Genomic DNA, 17,845 nt, shown 5'->3' with positions numbered 1-17,845 from the left:
TGGCCTAGTGGTATTATCGCTAGACTATTAATCCAGAAACTCAGCAAATGTTCTGGGAATCTAGGTTCGAATCCCACTATGGCAGATGGTGGAATTTGAATTCAATTTTTTAAAAAATCTGGAATTACGAATCTACTGACGACCATGAAACCACTGTCGATTTTTGGAAAAACCTATCTGGTTCACTGATATTCTTTGGAGTAGGAAATCTGCCGTCCTTACCTGCTCTGACCTACATATGACTCCAGAATTTAGCAATCTGGTTGACTATCAACTGCCCTCAGGTGATTAGGGATGGGCAATAAATGCTGGCCAGCCAGCAACGCCCATGTCCCATGAATGACTTTTTAAAAAGTATACCAAATGTTATTATGCTGCTTTGCTTTTGATGGCACCTGGGGTCACATTAAGTGTTAAGATGGGACCACATTGGAAAATAGTTTGGGAAGCACTGAATCCTAGCCTCTAATCCACCACTTTAAAGTAAATCCTGGACAATGCAGGCTCTATCCAGTTTTCTTCTTCTTCACCAAAGGAATGATTGCTCCTCCAGCAATAAGGAGGATTGTCAGAGTCATTGTGAATGATATGAAAATATTCTTAGTGGTGTAGCTTTTGCCTCACCAGCTGCAAGACCACAGGTCATCTAGTACATAAAAAGTACCACGTACACTGGTTACAATTCAGCCAAACAACTCAAAAAAAATAAGGGACTGAACATCCATCGCTTCCAGCTGCTTCTTCTGATCTTTATGATTTGGCTTCTACCCAGGGCAGGAAATTAGGTTTACAACTTTGTAAAAAACATTTTTCAGTGAATGTGGGGTTATCATACCAAGTGACCCACAGTGGCTTCAAAAATTGAATTCCTCCAAGTAGTATTTGGTGAATGTGGATTTCTGGAAGAAACCTACTGTGGCCATTATCCATTGCTTGACTCAGGATGTCTCTTTAGATCACTTCTCATTTGAATAGTACTCTTAAATGGGAGGGCGAGGTTACATAATTCTATGGGTCAGCATGTTCAGACACCAAATTATCAGTGCAATAAGCATGGAAAATCAACCCCTTAAGAATAAATAAGTTCTCTTTCGAAATCTGACTACTGTTCAATGTTTCTAAAATACGCAAGCTCTTTAAAATTATTTAAACTATACAATACTGTGGACCGAGTAAAGACGATCTGAGTGAAAATAACCACATGTTAAAAACCTTCGGTATAATAGCATTTCTTGCATGTTTTGCTCATTTTTCCTCACCATCAGCAACAGTATTGGGGGGGTTCTATTTATGTGTGTATATCGATGCAAATAGTTGTACTTGCAGCAGTCTTAAAACACATTTAAGTACAATTTAAAAACATTTACTATATAAAAAAGTGAGTAAAAAGCTTTTAATAGTAGATGAAAAAATACAAGCACCACCTTTAGTCTTCGGCTAAGGTTTTCCATTGTACCACCATCAGAAGCTTCTCCAATTAGAGTGAAACTATTGGCACTCTCTGTGGACAACATCCTACAAAAAGATTAAAGATTAATAAACAATTCTCTAAACGATCACAAAGCTCAGGAAAATATATCTGCTATCATAAAATTATAGAGGGGATGTGAGGAAAGAAAACACATAGCTTTCCATTGTTATCATTTACAATCTTGGGCAGTCCCTTGGGACAGAGGATGACTTCTTTCCACTCCCATTTGCCGGAGTTTGAAATAACTAATTAGTCCAATGCACGGTCTGCAGACACTGCTGTGTGGACAGGGCAGGTGGTATTTGAAGGGTTGGGTAGACAGGATGTTAGGAAGTTTATGCATTCCCTCCAATGTCTCAACTTCACCTCTTCAAGTTCTGCACAAAGTCCTTCAGTGCCTTGTTGAATGAGCCTACTCCATTTTGGTTAGTCAAAAATCAGAACTTCATGGTAGGTATGGATGCCTCGAGGACATCTCCAAAACACTTCCGCTGTCCTCCTGAGAGCCTCCTGCTGCAACCACATTCCAAGTAGAGCAGTTGCTTGCAGATAATCTGATAAACTTTAGCTTAAAAATAATTTTAAAATCATCTAGTTAAGAAAACATTTTAAAATGGTACATCTGTTTTCGGTTTGATGTTATAATTTCCCGACTATTTGGCAATATTTCATAAATTAATTGTAAACTATTAATAATAAAATATCTATGGTTACGTAAAAGAAAGCAGGTTCTCCAATGTGAGATTAGAGGGAATAAAGAATAGAGGGGTAATTGTTTCCCCCATGTCCTAACTTTCTTATTTCCTGACCACTATTGGTGGGATATAATTCCTATACTGTTGAAGTAATGTAGTGTACTGCAGAGTAACTTGTGTATGCAAGATAGGAAATGTTAAACTTCATTAGTGAATTAAAACTATGTACTAGGGCAGGTGTAGGTTATTCAGCATCTGAAGCCTGCTCTGCCATTCAATAAAATCACGACTGATCTTCAATTCCCACCTTCTCACACTAATTCCATATCCCTTTACTCCCTTATTCATAAATCTGTCCATTTCATTGAATATGTTTACTATCCAAATATACATAATAGCTTTCTGTGGTGGAATTTTCTAAAGATTACAACCCATTTAGTAAAGAAATTTCTTCTAATCTCTCTTTATTCTGGAGTCTATGACCCCTAGTTTTAGGCTGTACACTCAGGAGAAACATTCTTCAAAACATCTAGTCAAGTCCCTTAAGCATTTCATCCGTTTCAGTGAAATTACCTCTTTCTTCTAAACTTAAGGGAGTGTATGCCCTGTCTATCAATCTCCTCTACCAATCTGTGAATTTTTGCACTCCCTTTAAGACAAGAATGGCTAACCAACAGCTATATCACAACAAGACTACATCCAGTCTTCAACACAGATTTAGACATATTCTCACTTACAGCAGAGGCCACCGGTTTACAGTAAGTACCTTTCTTCATTCTAATGGTGCAGAAAATAAATACCATTCCTACTGATGCCTAACACCACGTCAAACCTCAGAACTTTGACGTACAGCTCAGCACTGCAACATGCAATACAATTACTCAAAAAAGCCTATTCTGGAAGTGACTATTACCAACAAATGTCAATTAAAATACTAATAGTTTGTAAAATCACTATTTTGATTATTTGTTATTATTGATTCATTCATAGATGTGGGCATCTCTGGCTGAACCAGCATTTGTTGCCCAACCCTGAAGGCATTTATTTTGAAAGCATCAACCACATTGTTGTGGATCTGGAGTCACGTGAGGCCAGACAGAGTAAAGATGGCTTATTTCCTTCCCTAAAGGGACATTAGTGAACTGTGGAAGTTGGTTAACAATTGTGAAAATTAAAGTTCCATAGTTGTAAAGAAAAAACTGTTAAGTAATGAAAAATGATTAGTAGCCGAACATGGCCTTCGTAAGGCCAACACTGATGTATGCAAGATAAGCGTGTGTATCTAAAGCCTTGTTCCATAAATACAGCATTCCAAGTTAGGATAAAGATCAAGTTAGCATGGTGATTTCCAAATAGCAAGATTTTGGGACATTATGCTAATGAAGAATTGGTTTTCTATTGGATGAGAAAGGGCAAAAGAGCTATGCTATGATTAGTGGATATGTATGTCAATGAAAAACATTAAAAAAATCTCGTTCCTGATTTGCTATAATTGACCATAACTGCTTAGCTGTTTCTCTGAAACTTCAGAATCACTCTGGTCATTTGGTGTTGACCGTTTGCGGGTTCTCCCTGTGTACGAGTAATTAAAGATCTTGCATTGGATGCATGGTGTCCAACGTTGTTTGTGTCAAGAGTTGACTGAGCGTGCCTTTAGATTGCTGTTACCCAAGAGAACGCCAACAGAACCAGATAGGTTTTTACACCAATCGATAACGGTTTCATTAGACTTTTAATTAAGGATATCTATTGAATTCAAATCTCACCATCTTCCGTGGTGAGATTTGAACCCAGGTCCCCAGAGCATTACCTTGGGTCTCTGGATTATCACTACACCACTACCTCCCTTATAAAAATGCACATTAACTGGCTCAGTTTATTTTTTTCCCCAACTCAAGTCTTTGGTCAAGAAGCCATAAAGTGAGCTGGTTCTAGGCCTCTACAAATACCTTTCTTAAGCCAGTAGCAAGACGTGTGCAAGACCAAGTCATATGACTTGGACTCTTACGTTCCTTCCCTTCTTGTGAAGAAGTGCAGTGCTTCAACTCTCACTGCATAGCAATGAGGAGAAATTCTATCACTTTGTGGCAGAGAAATTCAATCCAACAGCAATTCCTAGACTAATTGTCCTTTTAAAGCCAAAAGAGAAGTTTTAGCTTGGTATACTATAAAGGAAAATTACACATCCTTACCGAGCAGGTGGAATGTATTTTCTGGACACACCATCTGACTTGTTTTCTATGCAAGGTTCCTGAAAAATAAAGCATTTAGTTTTTTTTTTTATTTCATTTGTGGGACATGAGCGTTGCTGGCTGGCCAGCATTTATTGCCCATCCATAGCTGGCCATGTTCAAAGAGTTGAGAATCAACCACATTGCTGTGGTTCTGGAGTCAGTTGTAGGCCAGATCAGGTAAGATGGCAGATTTCCTTCTCTACAGGACTTTAGTGAACCAAATAGTCTCTTCTGACAATCAACAGTGGTTTCATGGTCATCAGTAGATCCTTAATTCAAGATTTTGTTTTAATTATTGAATTCAAATTCCACATCTGCTGAGGCAGGATTCAAACACAGGTCCCCAGAACATTAGCTGATTTTCTGGATTAATAGTCTAGCGATAATACCACCAAGGCCATCAGCTCCCTGATCATAATTGAAAATCACCTGTTGCATGTTTTCTACAATTTTTTTTTTAAAAACAAACAATATTTTGTAGAACTGACATGAAATTAGATTCTTACAGAAGGATCAGATGGATATCATTGGTTTACTGTGCAAAAGTCTGGCAGATTGCGTTATTATATGGGAAAATGTGAAGTTACTTACTTTAGCAGGAAGAATAAAGTATTACTCAAATAAAGAATTGCTACAGAATTAGAGGGATCCAAGTATTCTTGTGCATGAGTCACAAAATGTTAGTGTGCACGTATAGCAAGTAATTATGAAGGCAAATGAAATGCTGTCCTTTGTTACAAGAAGAATCAAACGTAAAAGTAATCATAGAAGTCGTAGGAACCCTACAATGCAGGAGCCATTTTATGCAAATTGAGATCTCACAACTGAATGAATGATTGTTAATTTGTTCTGGTGGTGTTAGAGGGAGATACATGGTCCAGAACACCAAGGCAATCCCTTGTTCTCCCCAGTGTCACAGGTTCTTTGGCATTCAGGTACCACTAACAACATTTCCAACAACACAGCACTCCCTCCTTCTGCTGTTGGATCTGACAAAACTGAGAATACCACACTGCAGTTATTTTGAGCCTCTCTTTTTGCAGTTTTCCAGCTGCTCCCTAACCCGAATTTGAAGCAAGTTCCTCCCTTAGGAGTACCAATTTTACAAAAAAAAAGCAAGTGTTGTATCTGTTCGGAAAGTGCAATGGAAATTTACTATTTCCTGTTGCATCGCAAAGCAATGAGGTTACCAATGCATATTACAAATGGGACAATGCATAAATTTACTGCTGACAAAATTACTCCCAGAACATGATACACTCAACACGCATCAGCAACACACACCACTCTGGAATATTTAACAATTAAAAAAGGTGCATAATAAATTTAAATACTGGTATGAAATTTATAGACATCTACTTCAGTTCTTACCTCTGGTAAGTTGCCAGTTTCTACCCTGCCTTCTTCTGGTTTTACAGGAGTAACTGTAACTAAAGGAGCTGAAAAGAAAACAGCATACTTTAGCCTTTATTGGTCTTTTAATATTTTTAAACAATTTTTGATTTCCCTATGGAACTTACAAGTTTTGATGAGCTGGATAATATCTAGAGCTTGTGTGATTGGAATACATTGAAGAGAGCAATAAAGAGAGACATCACACACTAAAATCCCTGCATAAGGTTGAGCAAATGCCTGAGAACCATTATCTCAAGTGTTACAATGTCATGACCCATGCTTAAGGGAGCAATTCATTTGTGAAATTTATACATAACACTTCTTGTAATGCAATTTATATTGTACTGCTCTGTTACACATTCAACATATCTATTTTACAAAATAGGGTGGCGCAGTGACACAGTCGTTAGCACTGCTGCCCCACAGTGCCAGGGACCTGGGTTCAATTCCAGCCTTCGGCAACTGTGTAGAGTCTGCACGTTCTCCCCGTGTCCATGTGGGTTTCCTCCCCCAGCCAAAGATATGCAGCTTAGGTGAACTGGCCATGGTAATTTTCCTCTAGTGTCCCCTTAGGGGATTAGCAAGGTAATTGTGGGGGTATGGGGATAAATCCTGGATAAGATGACCTGTAACAGTGTCAGTGCAGACTCAATGGGTCGAATGGCCTCTTTCTGTACTGTAGGAATTCTATTCATTACCCTCAGCTCTGATTCAAGACTCCAGTTCTGTCTGAAAACTGGCTAGCACTGATCAGCACAGTATCATTTGCCCATATGTCACTGAAATCCTCAACCATGCTTTATCAATTCCAAACTTGATTATTTGAATACTCTCTTTGCCAAAGTCCCATCCTAAATAGTGTCCCCTGTATTTGACCCCATATAAGGCCTTACTCACCCATCATCCTACCTCGGTGGATGACATCTAATCTCCATGCCCAAATTCTCCTCATGTTTAAATCTCTCCATTGGCTCAGTACCCTCAGATACCACTCTGTGGCTGAAGAAATTCCTCCTCTTCTACACTCCTCGCTACATCCCTTTGCCCCACATTGTCTCAGTCACCTAGGCCCTAGACTTCAAAATTCCTTCCCTGAACCCATGCATATCTCTCCTTGGCCCCAAAACTCACCTCTTTGATCAAACCTCTAGTCACTGATCTCTCTTTTGGCTCATCAAGCACCTTCAGACATTTGTATTAAGTACTTTGTTGCTGTTACTAAATGCAAGATACCACCATGCAGGTTCATAGTGTCCCTCGATATGTACGTTAGGGGATTGGCAGGTTAAATACGTGGGGTTACAGAGACAGAGCACGGGCGAGATTGTTGTTGGTGTGGGCTTCAATGGGCTGAATGGCTTCCTTCTGCACTGTAGGGATTCTATGATATTATTTAGGGGGGCATTATAAATAGTCTTACCAATTTAAAGCTGAGAAAACACCAAAGCTGGTGTGGCTAGAACAAGAGAGTGGGATGAATTTAGGAAGGATTACTGGAGTCCCTAGCATTCTCCTCTCCTTTCTCCTAGTGTTCCCATCTCTAGTCTTACAACCAGAAAAGATTTTCTCCCAATACTGCTTCACCCAAAGATTAACCCATCATTGCTGCACACAATGCTTTCCCACTGCAGTCTGGCACCTTCTGCCCAGTTGCTATAACTATCCTAACTTTACACACATCCTAACTTGTCACAGCTGTACCCATTCATGGCATTCCCACTCCTAACACTGCATATGATCTCAGGCTCTAACCCACAACATCCTACTACTTCTAAGCCACACTCCCACAGTCTTTCTGCACTTAGAATCATAGAATCCCTACAGTGTAGAAGGAGGCCATTCAGCCCATCAAGCCTGCTCTGACAATAATCCCACCCAGGCCCTATCCCCACATGTATTGACCCTACTAATTCCCTTAACACTAAGGGGCAATTTATCATGGTCAATCAACCTAACCCGCACATCAGTGGACTTTCTTTCTATTATAAGCCCTCTGTTTCAGTTCAATGCTAATCAATTTGCCTCATCCAATCAACATAAAGAAAATAAAAATATAGGCATGGTGCCAATGCACAAAAATATCAACAGCAAAATAGATAAGCTAAGATAATGACATCTCTGACAACTTCCCATGAGTAGTGAAGTGGCCAACCTATTAGCATATTATAAATAAAACAACACTTCTTACAGGCCACTGGGCATTGATAAGTTTGATCAAGTTTAGACAGGCAATTTTTTTGTACAGATAAAAACAATTTAGAAAGAATACAAGACAGTGGCTGCAAGGCAAATAGAGTATTTTTAAAAAAGCATATGGTGCATCATTTTACACAATGTGAACACTATTGTCCTATTAAATTCCAAACGCTGACAACGTTAGTTAAATGAGCTTAATGATAAACAAAGACCTGCATTATATGTAGCACTTGTGATGACCAGACATCCCAAAGCAGTTGACAAAATGTAGCCAACTCTGGTCATGTAAGAAACACATTTTCACCCAAAAAACTTCCAAGCACAGCAATATGATAATCACCACTGTTTTTCTAGTTTTGGTTGAGGAATAAACATTGGAAAGAACATTAGGTGAGCTCCGGTACACTTTTTCCATGAGATCTTTTGCACTGAATTAACAGATGGGTTTAACGGCTCACCCAAAAGACAGTATCTCTGATACAACAGTGTGAGAGCGTTGCACTCAGTTTCAGCTGGATTTTTCTACTCAAGACTGAGTGGGAAATGAACATACAACCTGTTGAATCAGAGGCAGGAGTGCAAACAACTAAGCCACAGTTAACGATAATGAAACAGTAGTTATTACAACTGCATACCTGTAAGTTCCTGAATTGTCACTCTATCCAAGACATTAAAGGATGTGTCCAGCTTTAGGGGTTGACTACAGCGCTGGCATACAAAGCTCACTTGCATGGTGGAGCTCGAAGATTTTGACCCCTCCATACCTATGCAAGAACAATGATGAGAGTGCACAGAATAACAGAAGATCATTTGGCCTGTCAAGACCATCCCCACCACAAACCAGATACAAATTTTCTCTTTTATGGACTCTGCCTGACTAATTTAATCTATGGGCATGTTTGACACTACAGAATAAGCATGAAAACAAAGGAAAAAATACAAATACTGCAAATTTAAACCAAAAAGGGCTGGAGACACTAAACAGTTAAAATATTTGTGGGGCAAATTAGTAATTTGATCTAGATATTTCTTCAGATTGAAGATTACTGATGCATGGCAGCCAAAAATGAACAAAGTAAAAAAAAATTAAACACACACACACACTAAAATGGCCTATAATGGGCTTCAATAGAAAACACACATATGCAGTAAAATGGAAAACAAAAGATGGTTAAATGGTTGAAGTGATATCAACAAGATATAACATGAGGCAGTGAAGGAAAATATGGAACATTTTTGAGACAGAGCACGAGTTAGGCAGGGATTAAAGCAGACTTAATATAGACCCTCCCATCAGCATGTTCCAACAGATCACCAGGCCTTCCCTCCCACAAGACAGTCACAAATATAGCACCATCTCTGATGATGTAGAATTAAGGTCAGAAACTAAAGATAACAGTAAAGTCAAGGATTTCAAAATACTAGAAGGAAGGCAAGATACATTTCTTCATCCTTACATCTCAAATATTTAAGCAGTTAAAAAATTACATAATTGCTGGAACTTTAAAATATAGAACCAGAAAGTGCTGAAAATGTGCTGCTCAAAACAAAATTACATCTTCTCCCAGTCCCTTGACTAATCAGAGATCTCGTCTGAAACATTAACCTTTCAGTTACCAAGGAGAAAGACAAAGTATTGCAGATGCAGTACTGTTGTTTCTTCACCCTGACTACTTTCCCTCACTCAATAAAAAGCAATAAAACAATTACTCCCAGTTCGGTTAAAGAGAAAGGAGCCTGGGAGGAATCTATTTGTCTCTATTTAACTCATGCAAATACTTAACACGCGAAGGAGAAAAAAAAAGGAAAGATTGGGAGACTCAGAAGGATGTAACACACCTTGTATTTGTTTCCTCTGCAAGCCCCAGAAGGAGGAAAGTGGAGTAAGCTGCAGCCCAGGTGATGCTGGTGGGGGAGCGTGCTCAGTGGCGAGGCAGGTACATAGTTGGGAGTGCGGGGGAGGGTAAACTGAGGGTGAGCGAAGATGGCAGTCCTCACACTCGCTCTGTGTTGTTACTGTTCCTCCTCCTGGGAAGGGGGAGGGCGGGCGGTGGAGATATCTATCCTCTCACTCACTGTGTTGTTGCTGTTCCTCCTCCTGGGAGGGGGAGGGTGAAGATGTCTATCCTCTCACTCACTCACTCTCTGCTGTTCCTCCTCCCAGAGGGTGAGCTGAGTGAGGGTGAGGGTGCGTCGGAGTCTCTCTTTCTCACTCACTCTGTTGGTGTTATTCTTCTTGCAGGGTGGGTGAGGGACTCTCTCTGCTGTAGTTGCTGCTGTTCCTCTTGCTGCCCCGGGACCGGAAATGAGGACACTTCCGGCTGCTTTGCGTCATGCAGCTTTGCTACACGCGAGCAGCCAATGGGAGGCGGCGGTCGGCCCCGGCGTGCTGACGTAAGGCACTCGCGGGGCGGAGTCTCTTTTTGCAACATGTCGGGGCTGCTGAAGCTGGACAATGCGCTCCGGACCAAGGTAAGGCCGGCCGGGGCAGATACTGCCGTCCTCCTGCTTTCTCCCTTAGCTAGCCGTGTAAACAACCTCCCCAGAGCCTAGACGGTTAGGGCGTAGGTCACCCCATACCGCCTGCCTCCCCCCGCCGGCAAAAAAATTACCCCCATTCCAAAATACCCTTGGCTATCTTATTCAACCTTCCACATTTCATCCTCATTTTTAGGGGGTTATTAATTTGGTTAGATCCTCCCCCAGTCACCCACCTCTCCTTATGCAAAGAAAAGCCCACATGTGGTTCAGGCGGCCTGTAACTTACATGTGGGCTATTTGCTCCCAGCGTGTGTCACTCTGGCTTATTAAGCATTGATCCACAATTTATGATCCTATTTATTTATTATCTGCCGTCCTCCACCCCCCCCCCCTCCCCCCACCACCACCATCCCTTACAGCCAGTCACCTGTTCATGCAACTAAGCCTGGTCCTTTATCAGACAGGCTTTTTTTTTAAATGCATGGCAGTTTTGTGTGGGGGATTTCAATCAAATGGGGCCTGCTACATTTTACTTTTGTCTTTGTGGAATCATAGATTCCCTACTGTGCAGAAAGGAGGCCAGTTGGCCCATCGAGCCAGCACCGACAACATTCCCACAGAGGTCCTATCCTCCTAACCCCATGTATTTACCCTGCTAATCTCGCAACACTCAGTGTCAATTTAGCATGACCAATCAACTTAACTTGCACATCTTTGTGTAGGAATGTGGGAGGGAACTGGTGCACCCAGAGGAAACCTATGCAGATACAGAAAGAATGTGCAAACTGCATGCAGGCAATCATCCAAGGCTGGAATTAAACCTGGATCCTGATGCTGTGAGGCAGCAGTGCTAACCACTGTGCCACCATGTCTTGTTGCTCATAAAGCTGATTTCCCAATTGGTACTTTGGTATTTTCATCACACTTACTCCTGTCCCCTCACTTTCACAAGTCTCCTTAAAAACTTTGGGTGGCACAGTGGTTTGCATTGCTGCCCCATAGCGCCAGGGACCTGGGTTCAATTCCAGGCTTGGGTCACTGTCTTTGTGGAAATTGCACATTCTCCCCATGTCTGCATGGGTTTCTTCCAGATGCTCTGGTTTCCTCTCAATCCATAGATGTGCAGTTTAGGTTGATTGGCCCTTATAGATTGCCGCAAAGTGTTGGGGGATTAGCAGTTATGGGGATAAGGCCTGTATGGGATTGTTGTCAGTGCAGGCTCGACAGATTGAATGAAGGGATTCTTAAACAATGCCTTTGGTAAACTCCCATCTCTTTCTTTCCTCACATACCCATTCCTGCTCTGTTAGAACCCAGTCTCACATCAAATTGACGTTAAGTTGTTGCAAGAATTCATCTTCCAGGCTCTCAGGAAATCTAAGTTTTGACTTCTTGCTGAGATGGTGTTGTCTCCTGCAGGCATTTTGCCCATTTAAATATTCCCAGTCAGTTTTGGTGCATTTCAGCAACAACTTGCCAGGATCCATGATGTCTCGGATCGTGTTTCCAGGATCCTCAAGGGGGAGGGGCACCAGCCCCAAGTCATGGTTCACATAGGCACCAATGACATAGGTAAGAAAAGGGATGGGGATGTAAGACAGAAATTCAGGGAGTTAGGGTGGAAGCTTAGAGCTAGAAAAGCAAAGTTGTTATCGCTGGTTTGTTACCCATGCCACGTGCTAGCGAGGTGAGGAATAGGGAGAGAGAGCATATGGCTACAGGAATGGTGCAGGAGCTATCTGGATAATTGGGCTCATTCTGGGGTAGGTGGGACCTCTACAAACAGGATGGTCTACACCTGAACCAGAGGGGGTACCAATATCCTGGGAGGGAAATTTGCTAATGCTCTTCAGGAGGGTTTAAACTAATTCAGCAGGGGAGTGGGAATCTGAATTGTAGCTCCAGTGTACAAGAAGTTGAGAGTAGTGAGGTCATGAATAAGGTTTCAAGGTCGCAGGAGTGTACCAGCAGGCAGGAACGTGGTTTGAAGTGTGTCTACTTCAACGCCAGGAGCATTTGGAATAAGGTGGGTGAACTTGCAACATGGGACTTCAATGTTGTGGCCATTTTGGAGACATGGATAAAGCAGAGACAGGAATGGTTGTTGCAGGTTTCGGGGTTTAGATGCTTCAGTAAGATCGGGGAAGGTGGCAAAAGAGGGGGAGGTGTGGCATTCTTAGTCAAAGACAGTATTACAGTGGCAGAAACGACGTTTGATGAGGACTCATCTACTGAGGTAGTATGGGGTGAGGTTAGAAACGGGAAAGGAGAGGTCACCCTGTTGGGAGTTTTCTATAGGTCTCCGAAAAGTTCCAGAGATATAGAGGGAAGTATTGCAAAGATGATTCTGGATAGGAGCAAAAGTAACAGGGCAGTTGTTATGGGGGACTTTAACTTTACAAATATTAACTGGAATCGCTATAATTCAAGTACTTTAGATGGGTCAGTTTTTGTCCATTATGTGCAGGAGGGTTTCCTGACACAGGATGTAGGTAGGCCAACAAGAGACGAGGCCACGCTGGATTTGGTACTGGGTAACGAACGAGGCCAGGTGTTAGATTTGGAGATAGGTGAGCACTTTGTTGATAATGACCACAATTCAGTTACGTTCATTTTAGCGATGGAAAGGGGTGCTATATACCGCAGGGCAAGAGTTATAGCTGGGGGAAAGGAAATTATGATGCAATTAGGCAAGATTTAGGATGTGGAAGGAAACTGCAGGGGGTGGGCATAATTGAAATGTGGAACTTGTTCAAGGAACAACTACTGCGTGTCCTTGATAAGTATGTACCTGTCAGGTGGGGAGGAAGTGGTCGAGTGAGGGAGCCGTGGTTTACTAAAGAAATTAATTAAGGATTATAAGAGATAGGATTTATAATCATCTAGAAAGGTGTAATTTGATGAGGGATAGTCAACATGGTTTTGTGAAGGGTAGGTTGTGCCTCACAAACCTTATTGAGTTCTTTGAGAAGGTGACCAAAGAGGTGGATGAGGGTAAAGCAGTTGATGTGGTGTATATGGATTTCAGTAAAGAGTTTGGTAAGTTTCCCCATGGTAGGCTATTGCAGAAAATGCAGACGCATGGGATTGAGGGTGATTTAGCAGTTTGGATCAGAAATTGGCTAGCTGTAAGAAGACAGAGGGTGATGGTTGATGGGAAATGTTCATCCTGGAGTTCAGTTACTAGTGGTGTACCGCAAGGATCTGTTTTGGGGCCACTGCTGTTTGTCATTTTTATAAATGACCTGGATGGGGGCATAGAAGGATGGGTTAGTAAATTTGCAGATAACATGAAAGTTGGTGGAGTTGTGGACACTGCGAAAGGATGTTGCCGGTTACAGAGGGACATAGATAAGCTGCAGAGCTGGACTGAGAGGTGGCAAATGGAGTTTAATGTGGAAAAGTGTGAGGTGATTCACTTTGGAAGGAGTAACAGGAATACAGAGTACTGGGCTAATGGTAAGTTACTTGGTAGTGTGGATGAGCAGAGAGGTCTCGGTGTCCATGTGCATAGATCCCTGAAAGTTGGCACCCAGGTTGATAGGGTTGTTAAGAAGGCGTACGGTGTGTTAGCTTTTATTGGTAGAGGGATTGAGTTTCAGAGCCATGAGGTCATGTTGTAGCTGTACAAAACTCTGGTGCGGCCGTACTTGGAGTATTGCGTACAGTTCTGGTCGCCGCATTATAGGAAGGATGTGGAAGCATTGGGAAGGGTGCAGAGGAGATTTACCAGGATGTTGCCTGGAATGGTGGGAAGGTCTTATGAGGAAAGGCTAAAGGACTTGAAGCTGTTTTTGTTAGAAGGTTAAGAGGTGACTTAATAGAGGCATACAAGATGATCAGACGATTAGATAAGGTGGATAGTGAGAGCCTTTTTCCTCGGATGGTGATGGCTTGCATGAGGGACCATAGCTTTAAATTGAGGGGTAATAGATATAGGACAGATGTCAGAGGTAGGTTCTTTACTCGTAGTAGTAAGGGCGTGGAATGCCCTGCCTGCAACAGTAGTGGACTTACCAACATTAAGCGTGTTTAAATGGTCATTGGATAAACATATGGATGATGTTGGAATAGTGTAGGTTAGATATGCTTTAGATTGGTTTTCATAGGTTGGCGCAACATCGAGGGCCAAAAGGCCTGTACTGCGCTGTAATATTCTATGTTTTAACTTGCCTCTGGGGATACGGCAGATGAATTTAGGAGATGCAGGGACATTGTGGATAATGACTCTGCAGTAAGTTGATGTGAGTTGAGATTTAGGAGACCTGATATGTTGAGTGAATGATCACTGTAGGACAAGACAAGTTAAGGATGAAGATTTGTCAAGCAATTGAGGAATCCAAAGCTAGGGGACAAAACAGTCACTAATAAATCCAGGAAGAACTGAGGAGAAACCTGTTTATCCAGAGAGTGATCAGAATATGTAAATTGTTACTGCTTAGGGTAGTTATGAATAACAGAAATGTTGATTGAGGGGCAGGACAGGGCTTGTGTGGAGTATAAACATTAACAGATCAGTTATAAAGTGTGTTTCTTTGTAATAATTCTAACTTTAAGGACTGTTAGCTGCAAATAAATATTCTCTGGGATCAAATACATAAAATAGTGATCTGCTGTCATTTACTTCCAATCTGGGGTGGCACCAGTGGGGTTAGTACTGCTGCTTCAGAACGCCTGGGTGCTGGGTTCGACTCCCAGCTTGGGGGACCGCTGACCAGAAATCTAGGCGTGTAAAGAGCAGATCAGAGACTGTGAATTCTGCAGAAAGTAACTCATCTCCTGACTCTCCAAATCTGTCTGTTATCTACTATGCACAAGTCAGAGGTGTGATGGCATACTCTTTTATTGTCTGGAAGAGTGCAGCTCCAACAACACTCATGGACCTCACACAATCTAGCATAAAACAGCGTGCTTAATTGGTATCGCAACTACCACCAACACACAGTGGCTGCAATGTGCATAATCTAAAAGATATTATGGAATTATTGTACAGAATTTACAGCATAGAGATTATGCAATTGGTCTGTTAATGTTCATGTTCCACACAAATTGGCTTGGGTCACTATCTGTGCAGAATCTGCATGTTCTCCCCGTGTCTACATGGATTTCTATCAAATGCACTGGTTTCCTCCCATAGTCTGAAAGATGTACTGATTAGATGCATTGGCCATGCTAAATTCACCTTCAGTGAACCCAAACAAGTGCCGAAATGTGGAAACTGGAGAGGTTTTCACGGTAACTTCATTGCAATATTAATGTAAGCCTACTTGTGACACTAATAAATAAATCTAAATTTAATCTCCTTCTGACCCTACTTTATCTAACCCCATCAGCATTTCCTCCGTCCTTTTCTGCTACTTGTAACTACACCATAACTAACCAAAGTTCCTCCAATAGCATCTTCCAAACCCATGACTTCTGCCACCTGGAAGGACAATTGCATCATCTCTATGCTGTAAATTCTGTACAATAATTCCATAACATCTTTTAGATTATGCACATTGCAGCCACTGTGTGTTGGTAGTCATTGTGATGCCAATTAAGCACATTGTTTTATGTTAGATGGTGTGAGGTCCATGAGTGTTGTTGGAGCTACACACTTCCAAACAATAAAAGAGTGTGCCATCACACCTCTGACTTGTGCCTAGTAGATAATAGACAGATTTGGAGAGTCGGGAGATGAGTTACTTTCTGCAGAATTCACAGTCTCTGATCTGTTCTTTATATGACTAGATTTCTGGTCAGTGGTAAATCCCTCCCTCCCTCCGCCCCCCCCGTGTTAAAACAAAAGATGTGAAACAGGAATGTATTGAGGTCTATTGCATCATGAGGTTTAAATTGGCCAAGGAAAATAATCAAAGAGAAATGCAAATCAGGGATAATTAATCAGGAGAAAGTAAACTTCAGTGGGATAAGGATGTTTGAGAGTCTGAATCAAATGGTGGCTGAAAAAATGGGCCACCTTCAAAGACAAAGTATTGCAAGCAATATCAAGGTATATTTCCTTGAAGGGGACAGGTCAGACAAATAAATTCAGACAGCCCTGAGTGATAGATTGAAGTGGAGATGGAAAGGAAAAATAATACGCATGTAACAGATGTCGGGTAGAAAATACAATGGAGAATTAGGCTGAATATAGAAGGACCAGAGGGAAAGTGAAAAATTAAAAAAAAAAGTGAAGGGAGAGAATGAGAAGTGACTGGCAGCCTAAAAAAGGGATCTGAAGGTTTTCTATATGCATACAAATAATAACAGGGTGGTAAAGAGTAGGGCCTAATAAGGAATAAAAAAGGGGACATAGAAATTAGAAGCAGGAGTAGACCATTCGGCCCTTCGTGTCTGCTCCGCCATTCATTACGATCATAGCTGATAATCGAATTCAATATCCTGATCGTCCATCCCATCCCCCGCTTTCCACCTATGAATATAGATTGGAGAGGTAAGGATTGTTTTCCCTTGAGAAAAGAAGGCTGAGAGGAGGCTTCATAGAGGGATTCAGGATTCTGAGGGGTTTGGAAAGGGTAAATAGCGAGAAACCTTTCCTACTGGAGAGCATGAAGAACTGGTGGGCATAGATTGAAAATAATGGGCAAAAAGGAGTAAATGTGATGAGAGGAATTTTTTTAACCAGAGAAAAAAATATTCCTCTCATCAGGAATTGTGGTTGGAACCTGGAACAAACGCCCTGAGTGGGTGAAGGAGGCAGGTTTGATCGAGGAATTCAAATGGGAATTGGGTTGCTACCTATGTGCAAGATTACGGGATAAGGCAGGGGAGTGGGATTAGATAGAGTGCTCTTTCAGAGAATCGGGGCAGACTGAATGAGCTGAATGGCCTCCTGCACTGTAAAGTTTCTGTGGTTTGTTATTGGGCGACAAGGTGACACAGTGGTTAGCATTGCTACCTCACAACGCCTGGGACCCGGGTTCGATTCTCAGCTTGGGTCACTGTCTGTGCGGAGTCTGCACATTCTCGCTTTGTCTGTGTAGGTTTCCTCCAGATGCTCGGGTTTCCTCCCACAGTCTGAAAGACATGCTGGAAAGGTGCATTGGCCATGCTAAATTCTCCCTCCATGTACCCGAACAGGTGCCAGAGCGTGGCAATTAGGGGATTTTCACAGTAACTTTATTGCAGTGTTAATGTAAGCTTACTTGTGACAATAATAAATACGCTTAAAAAAAACTTTGCCAGAAAAGGCAGTGTGTAGGGGAAGATAATTTATGGTAATGGCTTTTTCTCACCCACTATTGGGCTGATCCCCAGAATTCTTAAGATTAGTCTTTTTCAAGATTTCGGGCATCATAAGCTCAAACAAACATGTTGAATTTCTACTCTATTCAAAAATAATTAGACTTATCAATATTTTTGCCATC

The 17,845-nt window shown here is 41.6% G+C and overlaps 2 protein-coding genes across 3 annotated transcripts in view; one reads left to right on the top strand and one right to left on the bottom strand.

Annotated features, from left to right (window-relative positions):
- The window catches only part of becn1 (beclin 1, autophagy related), a 28,205-nt gene extending 17,922 nt beyond the window's left edge, over positions 1-10,283 (bottom strand). The window contains exons 1-5 of one of the 2 annotated variants that reach the window (XM_080213825.1): positions 9,831-10,283; positions 8,627-8,755; positions 5,772-5,839; positions 4,359-4,417; positions 1,425-1,515 (exon numbers count right to left, since the gene is read on the bottom strand). In XM_080213825.1, coding sequence (XP_080069951.1) covers positions 1,425-1,515; positions 4,359-4,417; positions 5,772-5,839; positions 8,627-8,753 — 345 coding nt within the window. In that variant the 5' untranslated portion in view covers positions 8,754-8,755; positions 9,831-10,283. The remainder of the gene's footprint in view (positions 1-1,424; positions 1,516-4,358; positions 4,418-5,771; positions 5,840-8,626; positions 8,756-9,830) is intronic. The other variant, XM_080213826.1, reaches the window with a different exon arrangement.
- Positions 10,284-10,387: 104 nt separating this feature from the next.
- psme3 (proteasome activator subunit 3) overlaps positions 10,388-17,845 on the top strand; it is a 44,962-nt gene continuing 37,504 nt past the window's right edge. The window contains exon 1 of the mRNA XM_080213827.1: positions 10,388-10,463. Coding sequence (XP_080069953.1) covers positions 10,422-10,463 — 42 coding nt within the window. The 5' untranslated portion in view covers positions 10,388-10,421. The remainder of the gene's footprint in view (positions 10,464-17,845) is intronic.

The sequence above is a fragment of the Carcharhinus amblyrhynchos genome, chromosome 27, assembly GCF_965287045.1.
Source record: "Carcharhinus amblyrhynchos chromosome 27, sCarAmb.v2.hapA, whole genome shotgun sequence".
NCBI lineage: Eukaryota > Metazoa > Chordata > Chondrichthyes > Carcharhiniformes > Carcharhinidae > Carcharhinus > Carcharhinus amblyrhynchos.
This window is presented reverse-complemented; position numbering and strand designations above follow the sequence as displayed.